Genomic DNA, 27,800 nt, shown 5'->3' with positions numbered 1-27,800 from the left:
AATGTGTTTTAGCCTACTTCTCACTCGATAGTCGAGGGACCTTGCCAAAAATCAATATGAAAGCTAATCTCCAAAGGTGGTAGCCTACCGACCAAACCTTGCTCACGGACTAGCCTACATGTAGCTGCTGACTGATGCATTGCAACATCATGTAGGCTATTATTGTACCCATCAGATCCCATTCTAAATCCAGTAGGATAATGGTAGGATTCTATTCTATTTCATCTTTCATTAAATCCGTGATCGTGCATCATATCGTGTCTGAGGCCGTTGAGATGATTTGATGACGTCATGGACACTTCAAATGACCAAATAAGGAAGCTGACACATGAAGATGGAATTTATTCTGCTCGTTTTTCAATCTTCATGAGGGAAAAGTTGTGTGTAGAATGGCGCGCGCGCGCGCGTGCCTCAAGTGTGTGTGTGCGTGCGCGCGCGCCGCTGAGTTTGTTGAGGAGGAAGCAGTTCCGCCCTCTAAAAGCAGGCAGCGTCTGGAGGCCGAGAGAGAGAGAAACACAAGACAAGACAAAGGAAAGAAAGAAAGAGAGGAAAAAGAAGAGAAGAGGAGAAGCTAACACAGCGGACGGACATAACGTTTAGCGAGTTGTGAAAAGCTGGACATAACGTGAGTTTGTTCAGGCTGTTTGGACAGACAGTGAAACTCCAGCAGCACTTTCTAACTAGCTAAACGTTAACATGTCGGCCGCTGCGCTGTGGAACGTTCATGACACATTATAAAGTGTGTCCAATGAGCTCCATGTCGACCAGCTTCAGTCCAAACCTGCGCTCCTAACCCGCCCATGCTGCGAGCCTCTGGGCTTAAGGATTACTCCAACACCGCTCTGAACTTCGCCCGCCTGGGGATCCTGGAAGGGTTTGGATACACAGAAACAACTCCCAGTTAGTCCAGACCAGATCCAGACCAGTTAGACCAGACCAGATCCTAGTCCAGTTAGTCCGGACCAGATCCAGACCAGTAACATGACTGGAGAAGAGGAGAGATTCAAACTGGTGGTGGTGGGAGGAGGAGGGGTGGGGAAGAGCGCTCTGACCATCCAGTTCATCCAGGTAACATTTTATACACTAATCTTACTGTAACCTAACTAACGTTATAGATAGCCTACATTGGCTACACCATATAGCCAACTATATAGTCTACATATTCTATAGCTTACACTCGATTAACTTTAGATACACAAAGTATATAGGCTACAGTACTGCAGGCCTGGCCTACTATATGCCGACTTAAGCTAGCCTACTGTAGCCCTTATCATAACAGTTCAGTGCAGATCCACCCCATACTGGATTAGGCCCATATAGCCTATTATACTGTTAATACAAGTTCAAAACATATAGCCCACATTATGTATTACTCTACACATCATAAACATATAGCCCACACTATGTATTACTCTACACATCATAAACATATAGCCCACACTATGTATTACTCTACACACCATAAACATATAGCCCACACTATGTATTACTCTACACATCATAAACATATAGCCCACACTATGTATTACTCTACACATCATAAACATATAGCCCACACTATGTATTACTCTACACATCATAAACATATAGCCCACACTATGTATTACTCTACACATCATAAACATATAGCCCACACTATGTATTACTCTACACACCATAAACATATAGCCCACACTATGTATTACTCTACACATCATAAACATATAGCCCACACTATGTATTACTCTACACATCATAAACATATAGCCCACACTATGTATTACTCTACACATCATAAACATATAGCCCACACTATGTATTACTCTACACATCATAAACATATAGCCCACACTATGTATTACTCTACACATCATAAACATATAGCCCACAATATGTATTACTCTACACATCATAAACATATAGCCCACACTATGTATTACTCTACACATCATAAACATATAGCCCACACTATGTATTACTCTACACATCATAAACATATAGCCCACACTATGTATTACTCTACACATCATAAACATATAGCCCACACTATGTATTACTCTACACATCATAAACATATAGCCCACACTATGTATTACTCTACACATCATAAACATATAGCCCACACTATGTATTGCTCTACACATCATAAACATATAGCCCACACTATGTATTACTCTACACATCATAAACATATAGCCCACACTATGTATTACTCTACACATCATAAACATATAGCCCACACTATGTATTACTCTACACATCATAAACATATAGCCCACACTATGTATTACTCTACACATCATAAACATATAGCCCACACTATGTATTACTCTACACATCATAAACATATAGCCCACACTATGTATTACTCTACACATCATAAACATATAGCCCACACTATGTATTACTCTACACATCATAAACATATAACCCACACTATGTATTACTCTACACATCATAAACATATAGCCCACACTATGTATTACTCTACACATCATAAACATATAGCCCACACTATGTATTACTCTACACATCATAAACATATAGCCCACACTATGTATTACTCTACACATCATAAACATATAGCCCACACTATGTATTACTCTACACATCATAAACATATAGCCCACACTATGTATTACTCTACACATCATAAACATATAACCCACACTATGTATTACTCTACACATCATAAACATATAGCCCACACTATGTATTACTCTACACATCATAAACATATAGCCCACACTATGTATTACTCTACACATCATAAACATATAGCCCACACTATGTATTACTCTACACATCATAAACATATAGCCCACACTATGGATTACTCTACACATCATAAACATATAGCCCACACTATGTATTACTTTACACATCATACACCTTAGGCCTACTCTATCTACTTTATTTCCTGACGCAGTGTTTGCTAATAGCTGAAGGAAATCAGCTAGATTTCAAACTGTTTCTCTAGCAACAGAATTCCAGTGAAACTGTCTGTATTATACTATAGGCCACTGAAGGCCAGGGATTCTCAACCCATTTCATATCAAGGACCCCTACACTACACATTAGCCCACGGACCAAGGACCCCTACACTACACATTAGCCCACGGACCTGCATTTCACCCAAATCTGACAATATTTGTTATTGTTGGATACGATTTTGTCCAGAATTCCATGACTATCTGTATAACTATGACCAAAATAGTCTCTACATTCTCTATTTGTATTAACTTCTTGCAAATTAAAGGTATACTATCAGGGCTCGACATTAACGGATGCCCGGTTGCCCCGGGCAACCAAAAAAAATAAATGGCAACCATTTCTTGGCCTTTGGTTGCCATAGTGGCAACCACATTTTAACATGTAAAAAATAAGCACAGCAGCAAACAGCAAAATATGCACCAAATACATATTTTTTAATACTTGTGAGTGACACGCTGACATTTTATTGCTGTTACAATGGGAACGATGTTGCTAATTACCAGAAGGAACCCAGTAGACACGTGCGGTGTGTTTACTCAGGTCAGACGCTGCGCGCACACCGGCTCAGCTGCAAGCACACGTTTGATATGGCCAAACAGATATAAGTTGTCTGGCTGTGTGAAAGCCTCAACTAACGTTAACCTGGTGTGGTGTCAACATCACAAATGAACGAGCAAGAAAGATGATTCGACTGACAAATAACCAGATGAACCGCTTGCACGAAAAAACAATGGCATTTGAGAAAAAGAGGACAACCGTGTCAGGGGAAACAGACCTACTCGTAAACTATGGACTATTTCAGAACGAACAAACAGCGTGCTCCGAGACAACAGCCGTGGCTCAGAGGTGTACTTTCATTTGAGATTGGTGAATGTAGGAAGAAGAAGTAAGACCGCAGACTGTGCAGAATTTCCTGATTACACCGGTAGGCGTCTAGGCGAGCCCCTTTATAGTTGTGCGTCGCGGCTAACTGCAAAGTATGCATATTCGTTTTTTTTTTTTTGTAAATAAAGTTTTTATTTATTTACACACATAGACAGCATAAACATAAACAAACATTTTTACTTTCACTTATACATTTCCAGGCCTGTAATAAATTAACATACTTGGTTCCGTGATATATTCACAACAAAAAATAAATAAAATAATTAAAGCAATATAATATAATATAGCCACATCACAGTGTCCCAGTCGTGCTATGAGCAAAGAAGCGGTCCCATGCAATTTTGAAATCATCATTTCTATCATTGACTCTTGCCAACATGTGTTCATATGATACTATTTCTAACATGAATTCTACCCACTTTTTTAAATCTGGAGAGGATGTACTTTTCCATAATCTGAGAATCATTCTGGCAGCCGTGACCACGCCTACATTTATCACTGCAAAGTCGTACTTCGATATATTTGGCACTTCTGTTTGGTCTCCCAACAGGCATAACCTTGGTGACACAGGCACCTCCGAACCCAACCATTTCCCTATGTATTCTATTACTTTTTCCCAAAACGGGTAAACCAGTTTACATCACTCCCATATTGCTGTAGAAACGTTCCCGTCTCTGCCTGACATTTACAACATCAATTATTGGCCATCAAACCCATCCTGTGAAGCTTAGAGGGCATAAAATAAAACCTGTGTATTAACTTATATTGAGTAAATTTCCCCCTCGCCTCCTTTATATATTTCCCCGTATTCGCTAATATCTTTAACCATTCTTCCTCACTGATATCACACCCCAAGTCCCTCTGCCAGATGATTCTCAGATTATTACAAATCTCTGTTTGCGATACGTTTAAAGATTTGTAAAATATAGATGCCCTGTGTGCTATACTAGGTCATTCCAAAAACATCATCACAGTATTATTACCCAACATGAAGTTACCCTTGACGATACAATCTCGTATTTGTAAGTACCTCCAAAAATTACCATATTCCATTTCTAATATAAGTAGTGGACGAGGCGAAGTGCGTCTGAACTGCACGCGGAAACTCCGCGTATGTATTCCACAAGAAAACAACCGCGTGCGGGCGGGCCAAGGCCGCTTCTGGGCCTTTTGGGGCCCCATGCAAAATCATAGAGTGGGGGCCCCAAACCACTGTCATCATAGTATCCCTGAATGAACATGAATGAGAGGCATAGGCTACTTCATTATTAATAACGCTTTTAATTAATAAATTAAGCACAATATGAACAATAACTGTTAAAAAATATATGAAAATGAAAGTTCACAAATATTAGTTAAATAAATCCTTTCAGTGCAAATGCATTATAAAAACAAAAAAGAACTAAGATTTGTTTAGAAAACGAAATTTCACAAATTTATTATTATTATTATTATTATTACTACTACTACACCCGGTGCGCGCACTGAATAGGCCTACTATACTATATACTATAGACTATTATACTTACTTTTCTGTAACATGGTTATTATTAAGCCGGCTTATGACTGCATAGTATCTTAATTACTCAAAATATAAGGCGGCTAAAAATGGCAACCATATTTTTATTCGTGCAACCAAAAGCTCCTGCCAGGTTGCCCCTCCGGCAACCACTTTTAAAAGTTAACGTCGAGCCCTGACTATGCAACTAATTAATTAAAAAACTTTTTTTATCCTATAGAAAAGTTTCCCTTCAAAAACATACATTTTAACCCACTAAATGAATACTGTGGCAGTGTGTTTGTGGTCAGACGCTGCCCCCTGCCTGATTTGGGTGCTGTTTACATTTGTTTGGCTGTGGTTGGGACGAATGTGGGCAGGTACATCCCACATGGGATGTACTGTATATCAATTCAATCAATTCAAACTTTATTTCAGACACAAGCGCAGGTCCATATAAAACAATACAAGACATAAAATACATAAAAATACATTATAAATGTAAAGACAACACTAAAATAAATACAAGGCATCATAAAACATAGAGGCTCTTTCTCCAATGTCGCCACAAAGGAGAATAGAACCTGGCGTTGCTTAATGCAGGATTGGTTAAGGCCACAATAACCCTGTTCACACAGGCATCTAATCGACACATGAATCTGTACATGAGGTTTCTCAAAAGTGCATTTGGTGTGGGTATACCCATAGTGACAAACAGCTGACTGGCACTATGCCAACGAGGGACTCGCAAGAGTAAAGGATGTCACATTCTGCCCCATAGAGAGAACTTATGTTAAGCATAGCGCAGCAGTTTTCAAAGTGTGAGGCGCGCCTCCCCTGGAGACCTAGAGATGGGCTGAAGACAAGACAGTTGACTCTGTCACAGACAGTAACCTACATTGGAAAATAAATCCATCTTAACACACTGTTCAGTTTGACTTGGAACATTACTACATTATTAATACATCTATAGCCACACCACAATCATCTTAGTAGCTATCTCTCTTAGGTCGCCTTCACATATAAGCTGTTTAGTCCGCTTTAACCGTGACAGAGTTCGTTTCCTCGGGGTAGTGAACCCTGGCACGGTTCGTTTGTTGTGTGAAAGCAACCCGGACTAAACACAAGAGCGCCAGTGCATCTGATGCACTCATGCAGTGCATCATGAGTAGAAGACGGTAGAAGGGAGCAAAACAAACACTGCGGCGTGCACAGGTGTACAGTACCTGCGCGCCGCGTCGTGACATAGAGGCTATGTCGTCATAACAACAACACATCGGTTCTCAACAGCTGGCTTGCGGCTATCTCCTTCGGTACGTAGGCTACTCGTCTCATCTGCAGAATGAAATGTTCAACAGCTTTCTACCTCATCTGCTGCTCATATTGGGCACATTCTTGTCAAATATTTATTTGATAGTAACACCAAAGTAAAACCAGAAATCCCAATATCGCAGGTGGTGTTGCTCCATGGTTTGTGTGTTTTGTGGATTCACTTGTGTTGTTCAGTCAGCCCTCAGCCAGGCAAGAAGCCTGCTGGAGAGAGGAGAGATTTCCCTTCTCTATTCTGTCCAATAGACGAGTGACTGTTTTGATCATGTGACATTGTTCAGAAAGTTTAGTGCTTGTGACAAATTGTTGTGTGAAAGAGAACCAGACCAAATGAAAATCACAACAATGTTGCTACTTCACCCCCCGAATCGCACCGAGTCCACCAGCTTATTAAGTGACCTTACTGTAGCCTGGTTCTTATAGTTATGTCCACACCTGTGATAAGAGGTTTGTGAGACAACTGCAAAGCCTCAATACTATAGGAGGTGTTCCAGTAAGGCACATGTCATTAACATTAGCCATGCCCATGCAGTAGGCTATGACCTACATTTGAACATCTAACATCTAAATACATCTAATGTCCTGTGTGTCTTCCAGTCCTACTTTGTGTCGGACTACGACCCCACCATCGAAGACTCCTACACCAAGATCTGTACTGTGGACGGCAAGGAGAGCCGGCTGGACAGTAAGGCTCACGCATACTCAACACACCTTAACACTTCCTGTTCACGCATACTCAACACACCTTAACACTTCCTGTTCACTCATACTCAACACACCTTAACACTTCTGTTCACTCATACTCAACACACCTTAACACTTCCTGTTCACTCATACTCAACACACCTTAACACTTCTGTTCACTTATACTCAACACACCTTAACACTTCCTGTTCACTTATACTCAACACACCTTAACACTTCCTGTTCACTTATACTCAACACACCTTAACACTTCTGTTCACTCATACTCAACACACCTTAACACTTCCTGTTCACTTATACTCAACACACCTTAACACTTCTGTTCACTCATACTCAACACACCTTAACACTTCTGTTCACTTATACTCAACACACCTTAACACTTCCTGTTCACTTATACTCAACACACCTTAACACTTCTGTTCACTTATACTCAACACACCTTAACACTTCCTGTTCACTTATACTCAACACACCTTAACACTTCCTGTTCACTCATACTCAACACACCTTAACACTTCTGTTCACTCATACTCAACACACCTTAACACTTCTGTTCACTCATACTCAACACACCTTAACACTTCTGTTCACTTATACTCAACACACCTTAACACTTCTGTTCACTCATACTCAACACGCCTTAACACTTCCTGTTCACTCATACTCAACACACCTTAACACTTCCTGTTCACTTATACTCAACACACCTTAACACTTCTGTTCACTCATACTCAACACACCTTAACACTTCTGTTCACTTATACTCAACACACCTTAACACTTCCTGTTCACTTATACTCAACACACCTTAACACTTCCTGTTCACTCATACTCAACACACCTTAACACTTCCTGTTCACTCATACTCAACACACCTTAACACTTCCTGTTCACTCATACTCAACACACCTTAACACTTCCTGTTCACTCATACTCAACACACCTTAACACTTCCTGTTCACTCATACTCAACACACCTTAACACTTCCTGTTCACTTATACTCAACACACCTTAACACTTCCTGTTCACTCATACTCAACACACCTTAACACTTCCTGTTCACTTATACTCAACACACCTTAACACTTCCTGTTCACTTATACTCAACACACCTTAACACTTCCTGTTCACTCATACTCAACACACCTTAACACTTCTGTTCACTCATACTCAACACACCTTAACACTTCCTGTTCACTCATACTCAACACACCTTAACACTCCTGTTCACTTATACTCAACACACCTTAACACTTCCTGTTCACTTATACTCAACACACCTTAACACTTCCTGTTCACTCATACTCAACACACCTTAACACTTCCTGTTCACTCATACTCAACACACCTTAACACTTCCTGTTCACTCATACTCAACACACCTTAACACTTCTGTTCACTTATACTCAACACACCTTAACACTTCTGTTCACTTATACTCAACACACCTTAACACTTCCTGTTCACTTATACTCAACACACCTTAACACTTCCTGTTCACTCATACTCAACACACCTTAACACTTCCTGTTCACTCATACTCAACACGCCTTAACACTTCCTGTTCACTCATACTCAACACGCCTTAACACTTCCTGTTCACTCATACTCAACACACCTTAACACTTCTGTTCACTTATACTCAACACACCTTAACACTTCATGTTCACTTATACTCAACACGCCTTAACACTTCTGTTCACTCATACTCAACACACCTTAACACTTCTGTTCACTTATACTCAACACGCCTTAACACTTCTGTTCACTTATACTCAACACACCTTAACACTTCTGTTCACTTATACTCAACACACCTTAACACTTCCTGTTCACTTATACTCAACACACCTTAACACTTCCTGTTCACTCATACTCAACACACCTTAACACTTCCTGTTCACTTATACTCAACACGCCTTAACACTTCCTGTTCACTTATACTCAACACGCCTTAACACTTCCTGTTCACTCATACTCAACACACCTTAACACTTCCTGTTCACTCATACTCAACACACCTTAACACTTCCTGTTCACTCATACTCAACACACCTTAACACTTCCTGTTCACTTATACTCAACACACCTTAACACTTCCTGTTCACTTATACTCAACACGCCTTAACACTTCCTGTTCACTCATACTCAACACGCCTTAACACTTCTGTTCACTCATACTCAACATGCCTTAACACTAGGGCTGGCACGGATCACGGATAATCCGTGACCTGTACGGATCAGCCCCCGCGGTTCGGAACGCGGTTCGGAACGTCAATGGGTCACAACACACACACACGTGCGCACACGTTTCACAAACACATTATCACCGGACGGTGAAATGTTGCCTTAGGACACATAACAACAAAACAACACGTGGGGCCACTGAGTAGCTTAACGTAGCATCAACGTTATATTTCCAGACTGACCTGGTCTGGTCTGTAGGTCAGTACCCGTGTCATGTGACTGGTGCAAGCAACAGCCACGAAGTTAGGCATAGCAGTGCCACCTAAAACAGGAAGTTGGGTTGTTCTGCCTTCAGAGTAAAAGCATACATTGTGTCACTTATGAGAAAAAAATATTTTTTGAGCTGTGCAGGGCAACAAATGGTTAGAGAATTATAATAGTATTAAAAAAATCTAATTGAAAATCTAATTTTGAGAGAAAAAATCTGATATATATATATTTTTGCTGATCCGAAAAATCTGTGATCCGTGGCTCAAAATCCGTCACGCGATCCGATCCGTGGGTTTTCTGATCCGTGCCAGCCCTACTTAACACTTCCTGTTGGTTTGCTCAGTAAGAAAGGCTTGTGTTGAATGTTTGAAGCACAGGTGTGTGTGTGTGTGTGTGTGTGTGTGTGTGTGTGTGTGTGTGTGTGTGTGTGTGTGTGTGTGTGTGTGTGTGTGTGTGTGTGTGTGTGTGTGTGTGCGTGTGTGCGTGTGTGCGCGCGCTTTCTGGATGATTCATCTCCATGTTCAAACTTGCACTGACTCAGACTGTAGTCTGCTGGCATCTAGTCTGCCGCAAAGCTATTAGAAGCAGCAGAAGAAGAAGCTCGCCCGATAGCTCGCTAACAGATTAGCACTAGTATTTTAGCAAACTATCAGAAACAGCGTTATCTTTATGATGTTTTAATAATGTTACTAGACACACGTAACTCTATAGAGCCCCGTCGTAAGGTCAGTTCATCAAAATAACACATATTTTGAAAACGGTTTTACTTTGTGGAGTAAATCAGTAGCTACTAGGTAAAGTACTATGAGGTACAGTCAGTGTACTGGGTAAAGCACTATGAGGTACAGTCAGTGTACTGGGTAAAGTACTATGAGGTACAGTCAGTGTATTGGGTAAAGTACTATGAGGTACAGTCAGTGTACTGGGTAAAGCCCTATGAGGTACAGTCAGTGTACTGGGTAAAGCACTATGAGGTACCGTCAGTGTACTGGGTAAAGTACTATGAGGTACAGTCAGTGTACTGGGTAAAGCACTATGACGTACAGTCAGTGTACTGGGTAAAGTACTATGAGGTACAGTCAGTGTACTGGGTAAAGTACTATGAGGTACAGTCAGTGTACTGGGTAAAGCACTCTGGACGCATCGTGCCCAGCGAGCACAGAGTCTGCTGAGTGTGAAGGGGTCCATGAGCAAAAATGTAAAAAACAACAACAGAAAAAATTAGGGATGCACCGATTGCCATTTTCTTGGCCGATTCCGATTTCCGATTTTTGAATAGTCTGACTTGCCGATACCGATTTTTGCCGATTCCGATTTTTTTCTTCTAAAAACAACAATTGACAGCTTACACAAACGTTTTTGTAACTTTGTTTGAAAATTAAGATTCATAGAACAATTCTTACATCTAATGGGGATCCAAATAAACAAATAAACAATTCTTATCATTTGCATGAAGTAGGACCATCTCACTCAAACACATCTCAAAATAAAAGTGTTCCAGGTTAGGCTACTGGACAGAGCTTTTTTGTGCAAATACAATGAATACAAAAATTAAATTAAATCCAATAGCCTATATGCCACAGCTATCATGCATTTACTTTTCCAAAAGAAAACAGGTGCAACAGAACATCAAAATGATCCATGGACAAGGAGTTTATAGACTGGCTCCAGACCAGTCCTCTTGAGTAGAGGGGAAATGAGTTTATGAGTTACAGTAACGATCTTCAGTCTGAATATCAGGCGGCGTTTACACACAGTCCGAAGTTTGGTATGCGTATTTTTATCTGCCATCCGAAAAAATATCATCACGCACAGAAAACGTTGCACACTTGTGAGTCCGATGCATTTTTATTATTATGTCCGTCGTTCTCATGTCGTTCTATTTGCAATACGAAACAAATAGTCTCTCCTGTATCCACCACGTTGCAACATGAGTGACAGGCTGAGGCAGCAGCGCTGATGTGGAATGGAGAATGCAGGTCGGGGAATGGTTATCATACTGGACACAATGCTCACGTTCACCTCGCCAAGCCGGCTGTGCGCGGTGGCGGGTTGCTGGAGCACCGCTTCCCGGGGAGAGAGAGCAGAGAGAGAGGGGCCAGTGAGGTGAAGCGAGCCGCTCAGACTTGACTCCAGCCGAGCGGGACTCGGCCGCATCTCTGTCTCCATGGCTTATTTTCGACTTGCATGTGTGACAAACTGCGAGCTTTGTCTACTTCACTGACGGTGAAAAAAATCCACAACGAGGAAGGTATGCTGGCATGTGTGGTGTGGTGGCTGGGTGCCTGTCTCGGTGCTTTGGGGTGCGCGCACGTCATGTGAAAATCGGCTCACAGAATCGGCTATTTAGAGTGACCGGAACAGATCACCGATCGAGGCAGATCACGTGAAAATCGGCCATTTCCGGTCACGTGCCGATCGATCGGTGCATCCCTAGAAAAAATACATAAATGCTTCCATACTGCTCACCTGGCTAATCCAAGTCTCCACAAGCCCTGAGATGTCAAGTTGACTTGAAAATATGTAATTTACACCTTGTTTTTAGCTGAAATCTCCATTGAGACACTGGACAGGTGTGGATGAAAGTGAAGCTGCTGCACCACCTGGCTCCATGGAAGATTTCAGCTGAAAACAGGGTGTAAAAAATGAATGTGCCTCTATATATTTTGCATACTTACTTACGTATCTGGTATCTGGTAGAATACTAGTCCAGTACAGTACAGTACTGTACAGTACTGTACTGTACTGTACTGTACTGTACTGTGTGTGAGATACTAGTACTGTACTAGTATTCTACCATGTAAGTGAACTGTATGCAAAATATATAGGCACATTTATTGTGTTCATCATTGCAAAGCCACAGCACAGTAAAGAGGATATTAATGTGGTGTGTAATTCTTCATAGATCTACTAGCCTCTACATTTTGCTCTGAGACTCAAAATGCACCAGATTGATGCATTTGATCCACCACCACAACAACTCAAAATCCTGTGGGAAACACTGGTTCTATTTGGAGGCCTTGGTAACGTCCACAGGCCAGGTAAGTGGCCAGCAGAGGGCAGGACTGCCCAAACCAAAAGCCAAGCCACCTAATTCTGGACTGGATACATTTGTCGGTCTGAATGACAGATGTATCCAGTCCCATTGTTTGTGTTACTGTTTGATCCAAGGATCACTTGTCTAAATGTGAACACAAATAAAGGTGTGTGTGTGTGTGTGTGTGTGTGTGTGTGTGTGTGTGTGTGTGTGTGTGTGTGTGTGTGTGTGTGTGTGTGTGTGTGTGTGTGTGTGTCAGTCTTGGACACAGCAGGTCAGGAGGAGTTTGGGGCGATGAGGGAACAGTACATGCGCTCAGGAGAGGGATTCTTACTGGTGTTCGCCCTCAACGACAGTGGCAGGTAACGGAAAGAGTGTGTGTGTGGGGGGGGGGGGAATCTTTCACTTCAACATTAGTTAAATCAAATCTAGTAGAGGAACTGAGGCCCTGAAAATGTGAGATACCCCTCCCAAGCTAGAACAAATCACAAGCATGTTTATTTTCTATAACTTTAATATCTCTAGTTTTTTTGTAAATGAATGGTTGAATACAAATATTTTACTACATGATGTTTGGATCCTCCCCAAAACTGAAAATAGTGAAAATGTAGGCTTCTCTAAAAGGCACAGTGTCTGCCTTATCACATGTATCTCTGTAGGCTTCTCTAAAAGGCACAGCGTCTGCCTTATCACATGTATCTCTGTAGGCTTCTCTAAAAGGCACAGCGTCTGCCTTATCACATGTATCTCTGTAGGCTTCTCTAAAAGGCACAGCGTCTGCCTTATCACATGTATCTCAATAATGCAATAATGATCAGCATGTTGGTGGCTCACCTGGTAGCACACGTACCATTAAGGCTTAGTCCTTCACGCAGCCGACCCGGGTTTGAATCCAACCTGCTGCATGTCCTCCCCTCTCTCCCTCCCTGCCCCCCCCCCCCCCCCCCCCCGTCGCTGTCCAGCACATACTGTCCCATCGATCAAAGACAAAAATGCAAATAATATATATATATATATATATATAGATAGATAGATAATGATCAGAATGTCACCACCGTTTAGACTGTGTGTTCACTGGGTGTGTTATTGCATACAATAAAGCAAATATTTAATCAATACATTTGTCCATCTTTGAAATGTATACACTTGAGCACGAGTTTTATTTTTTATTTTTCTATATTAAAAAAAAATCTCCCCAATTGTACTTGGCCATTCCCCCTGCTGTCCCGGTCGTTGCTCCACCCCAGTTACTCCAGCTGATCTGGGGAGAGTTGTAGACTAGCATTTGCCTTCTCCGATACATGTGCAGTTGCCAGCCGCTTCTTTTCACCCGACAGTGAGGAGTTTCACTGGCAGGATGTTGCGCATGGGAGGATCATGTTATTCCCCCCAGTTCTCCTCCCCCTGAACAGGTGCCCCCCCCCCGACCGACCACAGGAGGCGTTAGTGCAGAAACCCGCAGACACGGCCAATTGTGCCTGTATGGACACCCGACCAAGCCAGAGGTAACACGGGGGCTCGAACCTGTGACCCCTGTATTGGTAGGCAGGGAATCTACCACTGCACTACCCAGACACCATGAAAACGCACAGGAGTTATTAGGCGGAAGTTTACTAAGAAATAAAAAATCCAAAAGGTTTGTATAGATTTCACTTTATTGTTGTATTATGTCTGTCATTAAAGTAATAATAAAGTAATAACCTTGGAGATTTGTCGCTCTACTGTCCTGCTGAAAGCAGCTTTCCTGTTTGTAAACAGTATGCCTACTATATATATATATATCTATCTATCTATATATATATATATATATATATATATATATAGATATATATATATATATATATATATATATATATATAGATATAGATATATATATATACATTTGAGTTGTCATACATTTCAGGCTGTTTGAGGCAGAGCTAGCTCTACACCAGTAGATTCAGGGGATTTGCGGGTAGGGGTGGGACAATATAAGATATTATCGTCTATCGCGATAATAAACACTCAAGATAATTGTACCGTGGTGAATTTCCATTAATCATAATTGTGAATATAATATTATAATATATTGTATTATAATATGATAATTTTGATTTAAGGATGTTGGTTGTGTTACGGTTATGGTTAGGCAGGAACAGTTTGGTTAAGGTTAAGGTTGTCTCATTTAAACACGACCAACCCCTAACCAAATTATTTTATTTGCCTAACCCTAATAACCAATCTTTGGAACGTAATTCAACGTTTTCAAATAAGAAACAGGTTTGTTAAAATCTAAATAGCTCAACCCGGGATTCAAACCCCAGTCCTCAGATTGGAAGGCAAACGTCTTACCCACAAGCCCAAAACCACAACTCCAGCTGAACATTTTCCTTATTTAACGATGACCAACCCCTAACGCTAACCAAGTTGTTCTTGCCTAATCATAATCATAACCATAACAACCAACATCCTTAAAACAAAAATAAAAAGTCAATGAAACATGTATGAACAGTTGTCATGGTGATTCCTCTGTACCGGAGCTCGGCCTTCGGGCCACAAGGTATTCTGGGTATTTCCATTGTATTGGTAGACTTAGAAGAGCCCTTTGGTGTTTGATCATCCCAGGAGCAGAGCCACATGACCAAACCCAGCTGTCTTATTATACAGTGCATTTGTTGCTATAAATGGTGTATCTCATAATATGACTGTCCTGAGTGAAATTGTATTTCTAGGCCTGAAGAATACAACTTTGCCTGACACTTTTCAGTGATTGTGTATGTGGTAAATGAAGAATTGTCTATATTGCAGCCACTGCAACATAGATGTTACATTATTTGCAACAAACCTACAGTGGCAGCAATCTTCAGTGTGGTGCTCCCAGCCAGCTGCCATACCAAAGAACTCAACTTTGTTACACCATAAGGGACATTGCTTACGTTTAGAGAAACTAATGATATCTATGCTGTTTATGGTTGAATTGGTTTATTGGTATGAAGATACATTTCTGTTTTATCTTTATTTCATCTGCCAAGGATCTTCGCTGGCAGTCGAATGGCCGAATCTGTCCATGAATATCTGCTCATTGCTAGTTGCTAATGCTTTACCACTGTCCTCTCCCAGCTACCATGAGATCCAGAAGTTAATGCTTTTTCACTGTCCTCTCACAGCTACCATGAGATCCAGAAGTTAATGCTTTTTCACTGTCCTCTCACAGCTACCATGAGATCCAGAAGTTAATGCTTTTTCACTGTTCTCTCCCAGCTACCATGAGGTCCAGAAGTTAATGCTTTTTCACTGTCCTCTCCCAGCTACCATGAGATCCAGAAGTTAATGCTTTTTCACTGTCCTCTCACAGCTACCATGAGATCCAGAAGTTAATGCTTTTTCACTGTTCTCTCCCAGCTACCATGAGGTCCAGAATCTAATGCTTTTTCACTGTCCTCTCACAGCTACCATGAGGTCCAGAAGTTAATGCTTTTTCACTGTCCTCTCACAGCTACCATGAGATCCAGAATTTAATGCTTTTTCACTGTCCTCTCCCAGCTACCATGAGATCCAGAAGTTAATGCTTTTTCACTGTCCTCTCACAGCTACCATGAGGTCCAGAAGTTAATGCTTTTTCACTGTCCTCTCACAGCTACCATGAGGTCCAGAAGTTAATGCTTTTTCACTGTTCTCTCACAGCTACCATGAGGTCCAGAATTTAATGCTTTTTCACTGTCCTCTCACAGCTACCATGAGGTCCAGAAGTTAATGCTTTTTCACTGTCCTCTCCCAGCTACCATGAGGTCCAAAAGTTCCACACGCAGATCCTGAGGGTGAAGGACCGGGACGACTTCCCCATGGTGCTGGTTGGGAACAAGGCGGACCTGGAGCAGCACAGGATGGTACAGTACACCACTAGCAGGCTGCTGCTGCCTTCATGCTGCGTTATGCTTTATATATTTAAGCAATATAGCATGAGAGCAAGTGTGTTGTGGAGAATATATCCCGCTGATAAGCTGTTATCCCACGAGGCCGCATGGCCATGGGTTATTGAACTCGGTTACTGGAATTATACAATGGCTGTGAACCAATCAGATTGCTTGATTTGAGAGAGCCGTTTTATAATATACAATAAATCAGGCTTCTTAACTTATTCTCTGCCAAAGACATACCCGGAAGTACTTTTAACAATGGCGTTCTGTGCCAAAGACGTACTCGGACGTACTTTCATGTTTTGGCTGTTTACATTACATCAGACACTTTCCCAGCCTGTGACATTGTTTCAGGTCAAATTGATAAAAGGAACCCGCTAGTTTAGTATTTATGGGTGGAGCCTGTGGTCGAAACAGAGTCCGATCCAGAGTTCTCGGCTGGCGACGATGGCGAGGAAGACGCCAGCGTTTTTGTTATTGCTCCACGACGGAGCGCCATGGCGACGAAGGCTCCCCTTCACAGCGTTCTGTGACACAGATGAATCGGAGGAGGAGAAATGGGTGCCACTTGGAGAGAGCAATGACGATGGTAAAAAGTAGCCTATTTTTTGTATCGCGTTTGAGATGAAATGATCACACACACAACATTCGAGTATAATTGTCACGCATTGTTTATAACTTATGCCGCCGGCATGACTCGCTTCACGTTTCCTCTTGCCAGATCTCCCTCTCAAGGGGAGCTCTCTGTCACACTCAAGGGAGGGGGAATCACATGGATACGTCAAACGCGTCAAACCGCGTCACACACCCGTCCCCAGCAACCAAGGCGAAACATGTGTCACATAAACATTTCAAAGTTTACAGCACTAACGTAGCTATTGTGTGATCTTCTGTGCTAACGTTAGTTATGAGAGGTAACGTGACAGCAGGTAACGTTACAGCACTCGTTATTCCTGTGTGTGTGTGTGTGTGTGTGTGTGTGTGTGTGTGTGTGTGTGTGTGTGTGTGTGAGTGAGAGTGTGAGAGAGAGAGAGAGAGAGTGTGTGAGTGTGACCACATAAGGGTTCGTTCCATTTGTTTATGCTTTTATCAAGCTAAGACCGACACAGCTCCCTCAAATACATTCTCTTATTTTTATTTATTTTTTTATTTATTTGGGAAAACAAATACTGTATATGTCTGATGTGTCACTGAGGCAAAAAATAAAAGGCTCAAAAGAGAGTTCTGCTTGAAACGGTGTCCTTCACTAAAAACCTCTTTTTCTCCTATTTATGTCCCAAGGAGGGCATTTTTAGTGAAAACAAGCTAACTTCCACTGCTTGTAACTAAACAAGGAAACATGGGAGAGTTTCAGTTTTTTACAAGGGGTAAGAAGAGAGTCTCTGCTTTATTGTGAGATATGTTGTGTAATTTTATTCCTAGCACAGAATATTCTGTGGGTCCTGGAAGATCAGGAAATATGCTCAAAATCCTGGCACTGGGAGCACACAGACCGAAATGACCCTGGCAGAGAATGAGTTAATAATAATAATAACAATTGGTATAATAATAATAATAAACTATTTGTATAGAACATTTCTTTTTTTATACTTTATTTTTTGGTTTTATAACAACAAAACAAGGATCGTTCAGATACATTGAATGGAATACAGAGAGATTGTTAGACATGGAATGGTACATTTTCAATTACATTCACAAACCTTCATGATTGTATCTAGTTTAGTTTCAGTTGTCAGACTCTTTGTTGGTCAAGTATGCATTCCATTTAGCCCAGTACTCCTCTCCTCTTTCCTTCTGTCATCTTAAACAGAATGTGATGCGTTCCATGCTATATATATTATTGACAATATCTACCCATTCGTTCAGGGTAGGAGGCTCTTTAAGAAGCCAGCGTCTGGTAATTGCCTTCTTGCTTGCTACCATTAGAATTTGTATTAAATACTTTTTACATTCGAAGTTACATTCAAATTTTGAATAAAAAGTGACAGATCTATTGGCAATGAGAGTGGAGTAGTAGTGGGTCTTTGTCCGGGAGAGGGCAGCTTTATAGGAGGTCACATGGAGGTCACATGGAGGTCACATGGTCTCTAAGGACCTCAAGATGGACAGTGAGGCCAGTTCTTTTGGAGAGCCGCTCGAGTCGCCGGCCGGCTGCCTTCATGGTGTGTAGTTCAGTGGAGAACCAGAGGGGGCGGGGAAGGAAACAGTTTCTTTGCGTTCGTTCCTTTTATTGGCGGGTGGTGTGAAAGGCTGCAATAATGGGTCTCGCGGTGGAAAGGGGGTGAAGCTTGAACACAGGGCAAAATGCCAGCTGGTAGCGTCCTCGTGTAGCCAATATTATGAATTAGTTACGGTTATAAATCAACCAATATGGTGGAAAACAATGCCGGAATGCAACCGCAACCATAGAACATTTCACTCGGACCAAAACTTAAAAAACTACATCGAAAAAATATTTTCTTTAAATCCGCAATTTGTTTTACGTTTTGGTCGGAGTTAAATGTTATGTGGTCTCTCCTGTTTCTAAATATATCTGTATGGGAAAATAAATGCCGGATGAAAATCTCTGGTACAGTGCTGAAGCAGGAAGTGACGTTCACTTTGCCTCTCTATTTCTGTTTTCTCTGTCAGATATGATATCCACAGGAAGGAGGCGCAGGGCTTTGTTGTTGTTGTTGTTTATTGTTGTGTGTTTTGTCTGTCAGATCTCCCGGGAGGAGGCGCAGGGCTTTGTTGTTGTTGTTGTTGTTTATTGTTGTGTGTTTTGTCTGTCAGATCTCCCGGGAGGAGGCGCAGGGCTTTGCCAGAGAGAACAGGATCCACTACATGGAGGCTTCAGCTAAGAACCGTTACAACGTGGACGAAGCCTTCCTGGAGGTGGTGCGAGCTATCAGGTAAAAGCCCTCTGAGATAGCATAGCTGCACTGTAGCCGTCAGCCATAAGGGAATGCTTCTTTTGAAATCAATGAATGCTGCTCCACTGCCACACTATGCTGGAGCTGGTGTTGCAGTTAGCGTTGTATTGCTTCGCCCGGGGTGACACAGGAGTGTCACCCCGTCCTGTCCTGTCCCATCCCGCGCCCATTTTCATGCACCCACGATCAGACGCCTGCAACCAACCAGCCACCAGAGCATCCAGGCTGCAACCAACCAGCCACCAGAGCATCCAGGCTGCAACCAACCAGCCACCAGAGCATCCAGGCTGCAACCAACCAGCCACCAGAGCATCCAGGCTGCAACCAACCAGCCACCAGAGCATCCAGGCTGCAACCAACCAGCCACCAGAGTATCCAGGGGAAAAAGAATTATAATGGCATTTCTTCATATTAGAACTGTATACATGTGCATTAGGGATGCACACAATTAATCGAAGCTCGATTACTCGCTCGTTAAGGATTTGCTCGAGCATGTGAAAATGTACTTGAACAAAACAAAAAGCAATGTGCATTCTCTCAGTAGAACTGTGTTTTCAAATCATTTTTCAATGATCCTCCAGAGGGCGCAATGATATCACTGTAACAGACTGTTCAGTGTGTATGCGAGGCTCTGTCGATGTCCCCTCAGTGTTACTGTAGAACAGGAATTGGGGACTTATGTTGTTGATGAGAGCCAGTGTGCTAACGCTAGGCGCTAGCTGTCTGAGAATGTGCGGGCGTGTTATAACGTTACAGCCCGAGTCTCTCGTTTATTGTTTTATTAACCAAGTGTAAGTAATAGGCGGACCCGGACACTCGGCTACATCACTATAGCCCTTTTCAGACAAGTCATAAGATGCTCTACTTGAACAGTGTTCATTCGGATAAATTGGCTGGCTCCTCTTCCTCAAACCTGGAGCAACCCACCATCAGCGAAAAAACCCCCACTTGAGAACAAAACTGAGCCAGGAGTAGGGTTGGGTACCCGAAACAAGGTACCAATATGGTACCGGTACTTTTACAACCAATATTACCGGTACCGAATTGCAACCCAGATTTAGGTGCCATGCCCAAGCTGCTGAGTGAAATATCCACCCTCTGGTGCTCCGAAACCGGCCCTGCACGCACCTTCACTAACATTCTAGGGCTTCAACACATAAAAAGTACCGTTTCAGGCACCGTTTAGGCACCGGTAGTGTTTTAGAAGTATCGTTTTAGCAACGGTATCGGAAAATATGAAACGATACCCATCCCTAGCCAGGAGTCATTAGGAGTTGTCTTAAATGATGTGGTAACACATATATCGGCCAAGAGATGCACTCTTGTATATCCACGAATTGATACACAGGCTTACATGCAATGAACAGAAAGTCAAAGGGCACATAGGGTACATTTTGATGTAGATTTTGAAGGCAGCTCTGTAGACTCAACCTATGTTATTCTGGCCCTGTACAGGGCACAGTGGGAGATGTACAGGGCACAGTGGGAGATGTAGGCTACAGGTGATCTGAATCTTGTGCGAATGGAACTTAACACTGACAGTTATTGAAAACATGATGGAGAAGCTGTTTAAAGGCTGAGAGACATAGTCGAGCGAGGCAGACCTCCGAGGCACCGAGGCTTTCATGGTCAGAGCTGCAGCAAAGTATAGCCTATAATCAGCTTCCTGTTATCAGACAATAACAAAACGCCTCCTGCTGCCTTGCAACGTTAGCTTCCTGCTACCAGACAATAACAAAACACCTCCTGCTGCCTTGCAACGTTAGCTTCCTGCTACCAGACAATAACAAAACACCTCCTGCTGCCTTGCAACGTTAGCTTCCTGCTACCAGACAATAACAAAACGCCTCCTTCTGCCTTGCAACGTTAGCTTCCTGCTACCAGACAATAACAAAACACCTCCTGCTGCCTTGCAACGTTAACTTCCTGCTACCAGACAATAACAAAACGCCTCCTCCTGCCTTGCAACGTTAACTTCCTGCTACCAGACAATAACAAAACGCCTCCTGCTGCCTTGCAACGTTAACTTCCTGCTACCAGACAATAACAAAACACCTCCTGCTGCCTTGCAACGTTAACTTCCTGCTACCAGACAATAACAAAACACCTCCTGCTGCCTTGCAACGTTAACTTCCTGCTACCAGACAATAACAAAACACCTCCTGCTGCCTTGCAACGTTAACTTCCTGCTATCAGACAATAACAAAACGCCTCCTCCTGCCTTGCAACGTTAACTTCCTGCTACCAGACAATAACAAAACACCTCCTGCTGCCTTGCAACGTTAACTTCCTGCTACCAGACAATAACAAAACACCTCCTGCTGCCTTGCAACGTTAGCTTCCTGCTACCAGACAATAACAAAACGCCTCCTCCTGCCTTGCAACGTTAACTTCCTGCTACCAGACAATAACAAAACACCTCCTGCTGCCTTGCAACGTTAACTTCCTGCTACCAGACAATAACAAAACACCTCCTGCTGCCTTGCAACGTTAACTTCCTGCTATCAGACAATAACAAAACGCCTCCTCCTGCCTTGCAACGTTAACTTCCTGCTACCAGACAATAACAAAACACCTCCTGCTGCCTTGCAACGTTAACTTCCTGCTACCAGACAATAACAAAACACCTCCTGCTGCCTTGCAACGTTAACTTCCTGCTACCAGACAATAACAAAACACCTCCTGCTGCCTTGCAACGTTAGCTTCCTGCTACCAGACAATAACAAAACGCCTCCTCCTGCCTTGCAACGTTAACTTCCTGCTACCAGACAATAACAAAACGCCTCCTGCTGCCTTGCAACGTTAACTTCCTGCTACCAGACAATAACAAAACGCCTCCTGCTGCCTTGTAACGTTAGCTTCCTGCTACCAGACAATAACAAAACGCCTCCTGCTGCCTTGCAACGTTAACTTCCTGCTACCAGACAATAACAAAACAGCTCCTGCTGCCTTGCAACGTTAGCTTCCTGCTATCAGACAATAACAAAACGCCTCCTCCTGCCTTGTAACGTTAGCTTCCTGCTACCAGACAATAACAAAACACCTCCTGCTGCCTTGCAACGTTAACTTCCTGCTACCAGACAATAACAAAACGCCTCCTCCTGCCTTGCAACGTTAGCTTCCTGCTACCAGACAATAACAAAACGCCTCCTCCTGCCTTGCAACGTTAGCTTCCTGCTACCAGACAATAACAAAACACCTCCTGCTGCCTTGCAACGTTAGCTTCCTGCTACCAGACAATAACAAAACGCCTCCTCCTGCCTTGCAACGTTAGCTTCCTGCTATCAGACAATAACAAAACGCCTCCTCCTGCCTTGTAACGTTAGCTTCCTGCTACCAGACAATAACAAAACACCTCCTGCTGCCTTGCAACGTTAACTTCCTGCTACCAGACAATAACAAAACGCCTCCTCCTGCCTTGCAACGTTAGCTTCCTGCTACCAGACAATAACAAAACGCCTCCTCCTGCCTTGCAACGTTAGCTTCCTGCTACCAGACAATAACAAAACACCTCCTGCTGCCTTGCAACGTTAACTTCCTGCTACCAGACAATAACAAAACGCCTCCTCCTGCCTTGCAACGTTAGCTTCCTGCTACCAGACAATAACAAAACGCCTCCTGCTGCCTTGCAACGTTAGCTTCCTGCTACCAGACAATAACAAAACGCCTCCTCCTGCCTTGCAACGTTAGCTTCCTGCTACCAGACAATAACAAAACACCTCCTGCTGCCTTGCAACGTTAGCTTCCTGCTACCAGACAATAACAAAACACCTCCTGCTGCCTTGCAACGTTAGCTTCCTGCTACCAGACAATAACAAAACACCTCCTGCTGCCTTGCAACGTTAACTTCCTGCTACCAGACAATAACAAAACGCCTCCTCCTGCCTTGCAACGTTAGCTTCCTGCTACCAGACAATAACAAAACGCCTCCTTCTGCCTTGCAACGTTAGCTTCCTGCTATCAGACAATAACAAAACGCCTCCTGCTGCCTTGCAACGTTAGCTTCCTGCTACCAGACAATAACAAAACACCTCCTGCTGCCTTGCAACGTTAGCTTCCTGCTACCAGACAATAACAAAACAGCTCCTGCTGCCTTGCAACGTTAGCTTCCTGCTACCAGACAATAACAAAACAGCTCCTCCTGCCTTGCAACGTTAGCTTCCTGCTACCAGACAATAACAAAACGCCTCCTGCTGCCTTGCAACGTTAACTTCCTGCTACCAGACAATAACCAAACGCCTCCTCCTGCCTTGCAACGTTAGCTTCCTGCTATCAGACAATAACAAAACGCCTCCTTCTGCCTTGCAACGTTAGCTTCCTGCTACCAGACAATAACAAAACGCCTCCTGCTGCCTTGCAACGTTAGCTTCCTGCTACCAGACAATAACAAAATGCCTCCTTCTGCCTTGCAACGTTAGCTTCCTGCTATCAGACAATAACAAAACGCCTCCTTCTGCCTTGCAACGTTAGCTTCTTGCTACCAGACAATAACAAAACGCCTCCTTCTGCCTTGCAACGTTAGCTTCCTGCTATCAGACAATAACAAAACGCCTCCTTCTGCCTTGCAACGTTAGCTTCCTGCTACCAGACAATAACAAAACACCTCCTGCTGCCTTGCAACGTTAACTTCCTGCTACCAGACAATAACAAAACGCCTCCTCCTGCCTTGTAACGTTAGCTTCCTGCTATCAGACAATAACAAAACGCCTCCTTCTGCCTTGCAACGTTAGCTTCCTGCTACCAGACAATAACAAAACACCTCCTGCTGCCTTGCAACGTTAGCTTCCTGCTACCAGACAATAACAAAATGCCTCCTTCTGCCTTGCAACGTTAGCTTCCTGCTATCAGACAATAACAAAACGCCTCCTTCTGCCTTGCAACGTTAGCTTCCTGCTACCAGACAATAACAAAACACCTCCTGCTGCCTTGCAACGTTAACTTCCTGCTACCAGACAATAACAAAACGCCTCCTCCTGCCTTGTAACGTTAGCTTCCTGCTATCAGACAATAACAAAACGCCTCCTTCTGCCTTGCAACGTTAGCTTCCTGCTACCAGACAATAACAAAACACCTCCTGCTGCCTTGCAACGTTAGCTTCCTGCTACCAGACAATAACAAAACGCCTCCTCCTGCCTTGCAACGTTAGCTTCCTGCTACCAGACAATAACAAAACGCCTCCTTCTGCCTTGCAACGTTAGCTTCCTGCTACCAGACAATAACAAAACGCCTCCTCCTGCCTTGCAACATTAGCTTCCTGCTACCAGACAATAACAAAACGCCTCCTTCTGCCTTGCAACGTTAGCTTCCTGCTACCAGACAATAACAAAATGCCTCCTGCTGCCTCACAACAACGTTAGCTTCCTGCTATCAGACAATAACCAAACGCCTCCTCCTGCCTTGCAACGTTAGCTTCCTGCTATCAGACAATAACAAAACGCCTCCTCCTGCCTTGCAACGTTAGCTTCCTGCTACCAGACAATAACAAAACGCCTCCTGCTGCCTTGCAACGTTAACTTCCTGCTACCAGACAATAACAAAACAGCTCCCCATGCTCTGGGCTACTCACAGCTGTGCTCTCTCCCCTGACTCACTGACATGACAGACAGGCATCACAGACACATGTTTACTGACACTCAGAAATAGGGATGGGTATCGTTAAGGAATTAATGATACCCATCCCTATCGTTCCCTACCCATCCCTATAGAGACACTGCATGAAATAGGCCACGCCCATCACGGGGGAAATCGCTCCGTTCAGTCCCATTCACCAGCGTCATTTTCCTTGAATTAAACATAGCTAAAAGCTGTTGTGTGGTGGGCTGCACACACAACAAATGTAAAAAATCGGCAATTAAAGTTTTTTTGTACTCCCGAGCAAAACAAGGAAGCCATTGAGCATTCGCGAGAAGAAAATGTGGATTTAGCTGTCAAGGAAGTAAGTTGGAGTGTTCATCTTCCATATATACTGTATATGATCTTTGTGTGCAACTGCGTGACATAGGAGAACGCCAGTGTGTCTGATGCCATCTGTCTGACGTTACACCAGCGTTATTTTCATTCATCATTTAAACATGCCTAAAAGCTCATGTCATAGTATTTCACTTCAGGCCACTGTGTGGGATCATTTATCCAGCGTTGTTTGGGCAATGAAAAGGGACACTGCTCCAGGCCAACTGAGTTCATTTTCTCGATGTACCTTTCCCTCTCCGTTGGAGGAAGTGTACTGAAATAATCTTTTGTCATTATCTAAAAAGAAAACTGTCCGAATCCCTGTAAAACCCCCAAAACTATTTATATCTGATGAGAGTTCCTCCGTTCGCCCCGGTTAGCCGCGGTTTGTTTTGCCAGCTGCAGTCGTCAGGCAGTGCTTCCTTGTATTTTCCCCCGTCTTGGGCGTGGCTTCTGAATGATGACGCGTTTTGCAGTGTCTCTATGGTTCCCTACCCATCCCTATGGTTCCCTACCCATCCCTATGGTTCCCTACCCATCCCTATGGTTCCCTACCCATCCCTATCGTTCCCTACTCATCCCTATCGTATCGGGTATCGTTCAGGCAGTGGTAAACTGCTATTCCAGCAATATGCTGCGTCCACGCGACCAGCACTGCTGCTCTCATTTAATCATCAATATTTGTTGAAATTCCTTTCTTGTTCTCTCCCTCTCCAGGGTATCCTCTCCAGGGTATCCTCTCCAGGGTATCCGCAGGGTCTTGAAAAGTATTGAAAGTTGATAAATCGAGGGAAAATGAAGACCCTTAAAAAGTCTTAAAAAGTCTTAATTGCCATTTGATGAGGTAGTAAATAGTGTAGCTATTGTGCTGATTGTGTTAAATGAGCATAATGATATCGTCTCATAATGATATCGTCTCATATCGATCGCAGACCCCTGAATTGAATCAAACTCGTATCGTGGCAAACTTTGTGATATCAGCAAATATCGTATTGTTGTCCACATAATCTATACAATATCATGTCATGAAGAAACTGGTGATTTACATTCCTGTTGCTGATGTGACCAAAGTGGCGTTGAGAAATATTGAAAAGGTCTTAAAAGGAATTTAATTTAACTTCAGGAATCCTGCATATACCCCTCTCTCTCTCTCTCTCTCCCTCTTCTCTCTGTCTCTTTCTCTCCCTCTTCCCCCCCCTCTCTCCCCCTTCTCTCTATCTCCCTCTCTGTCTCTTTCTCTCCCTCTCCCCCCCATCTCTCTCCCCTCCTTCTCTCTCCCCCCTTCTCTCTATCTCCCTCTCTGTCTCTCTCTCTCCCTCTCTCTCCCCCCCTTCTCTCTGTCTCTTTCTCTCCCTCTTTTCCCCCCCTCTCTCTATCTCCCTCTCTGTCTCTTTCTCTCCCTCTCTTTCCCCCCTCTCTCTCTCCCCCCTTCTCTCTGTCTCTTTCTCTCCCTCTCTTCCCCCCCTCTCTCTCTCCCCCCTTCTCTCTGTCTCTTTCTCTCCCTCTCTTTCCCCCCTCTCTCTCTCCCCCCTTCTCTCTATCTCCCTCTCTGTCTCTCTCTCTCCCTCTCCCCCCTTCTCTCTATCTCCCTCTCTGTCTCTTTCTCTACCTCTCTCCCCCCCATCTCTCTCCCCCCTTCTCTCTATCTCCCTCTCTGTCTCTCTCTCTCCCACCCTCTCTATTTGTCTCTCGCTCTCCCCCTTATCTCTCCATTTCTCTGTCTCCTCCACAGAAGGTTTCAGGAGACGGAGTGTCCCCCTCTTCCAGCCAATCAGACGGGGAAGCAAAAGAGTGGTGGCTGTCCCTGCACCCTCCTCTAACCACTGTTACTATGGAGACCAAAGCCCCGCCCCAAGAGTACAGGAGTGGGCTGCAGATAGGAGTGTGTCTGTGTGTGTGTTGTGTGCGTGTGTGTCTGTGTGTGTGTGTGTGTGTGTGTGTGTGTGCGTGCGAAGCAAAGAGGTGGAGTCTATTTCCCCCGCAAATGGTTTAATTTGCCATTTTTGCCAAAAGCATCTTTTAAATCATTGTAATCTTTTCATATTGATGTTGTCATTTGTGTAAAGGATGAGAAAGGGAGACGTTCTAAACTAGCAGAGAGAGTTGGTTCAGGAAGAGCACCACCTAGCCTTAAACACCACCTAGCCTTAAA

At 43.3% G+C, this 27,800-nt stretch overlaps 1 protein-coding gene across 1 annotated transcript; it reads left to right on the top strand.

Annotated features, from left to right (window-relative positions):
• The first annotated feature begins 475 nt into the window (after window positions 1–475).
• rras (RAS related) lies at window positions 476–27,800 on the top strand. Its single transcript, XM_083648935.1, has 6 exons — window positions 476–1,068; window positions 7,283–7,370; window positions 13,148–13,250; window positions 16,646–16,754; window positions 19,560–19,678; window positions 27,381–27,800. The coding sequence occupies exons 1-6, from the start codon at window positions 982–984 to the stop codon at window positions 27,466–27,468; spliced, it is 594 nt and encodes a 197-aa protein (XP_083505061.1). The 5' UTR covers window positions 476–981; the 3' UTR covers window positions 27,469–27,800.

Source organism: Poromitra crassiceps (genome assembly GCF_964638095.1).
Source record: "Poromitra crassiceps genome assembly, chromosome: 13".
Taxonomy (NCBI): domain Eukaryota; kingdom Metazoa; phylum Chordata; class Actinopteri; order Beryciformes; family Melamphaidae; genus Poromitra; species Poromitra crassiceps.
This window is presented reverse-complemented; position numbering and strand designations above follow the sequence as displayed.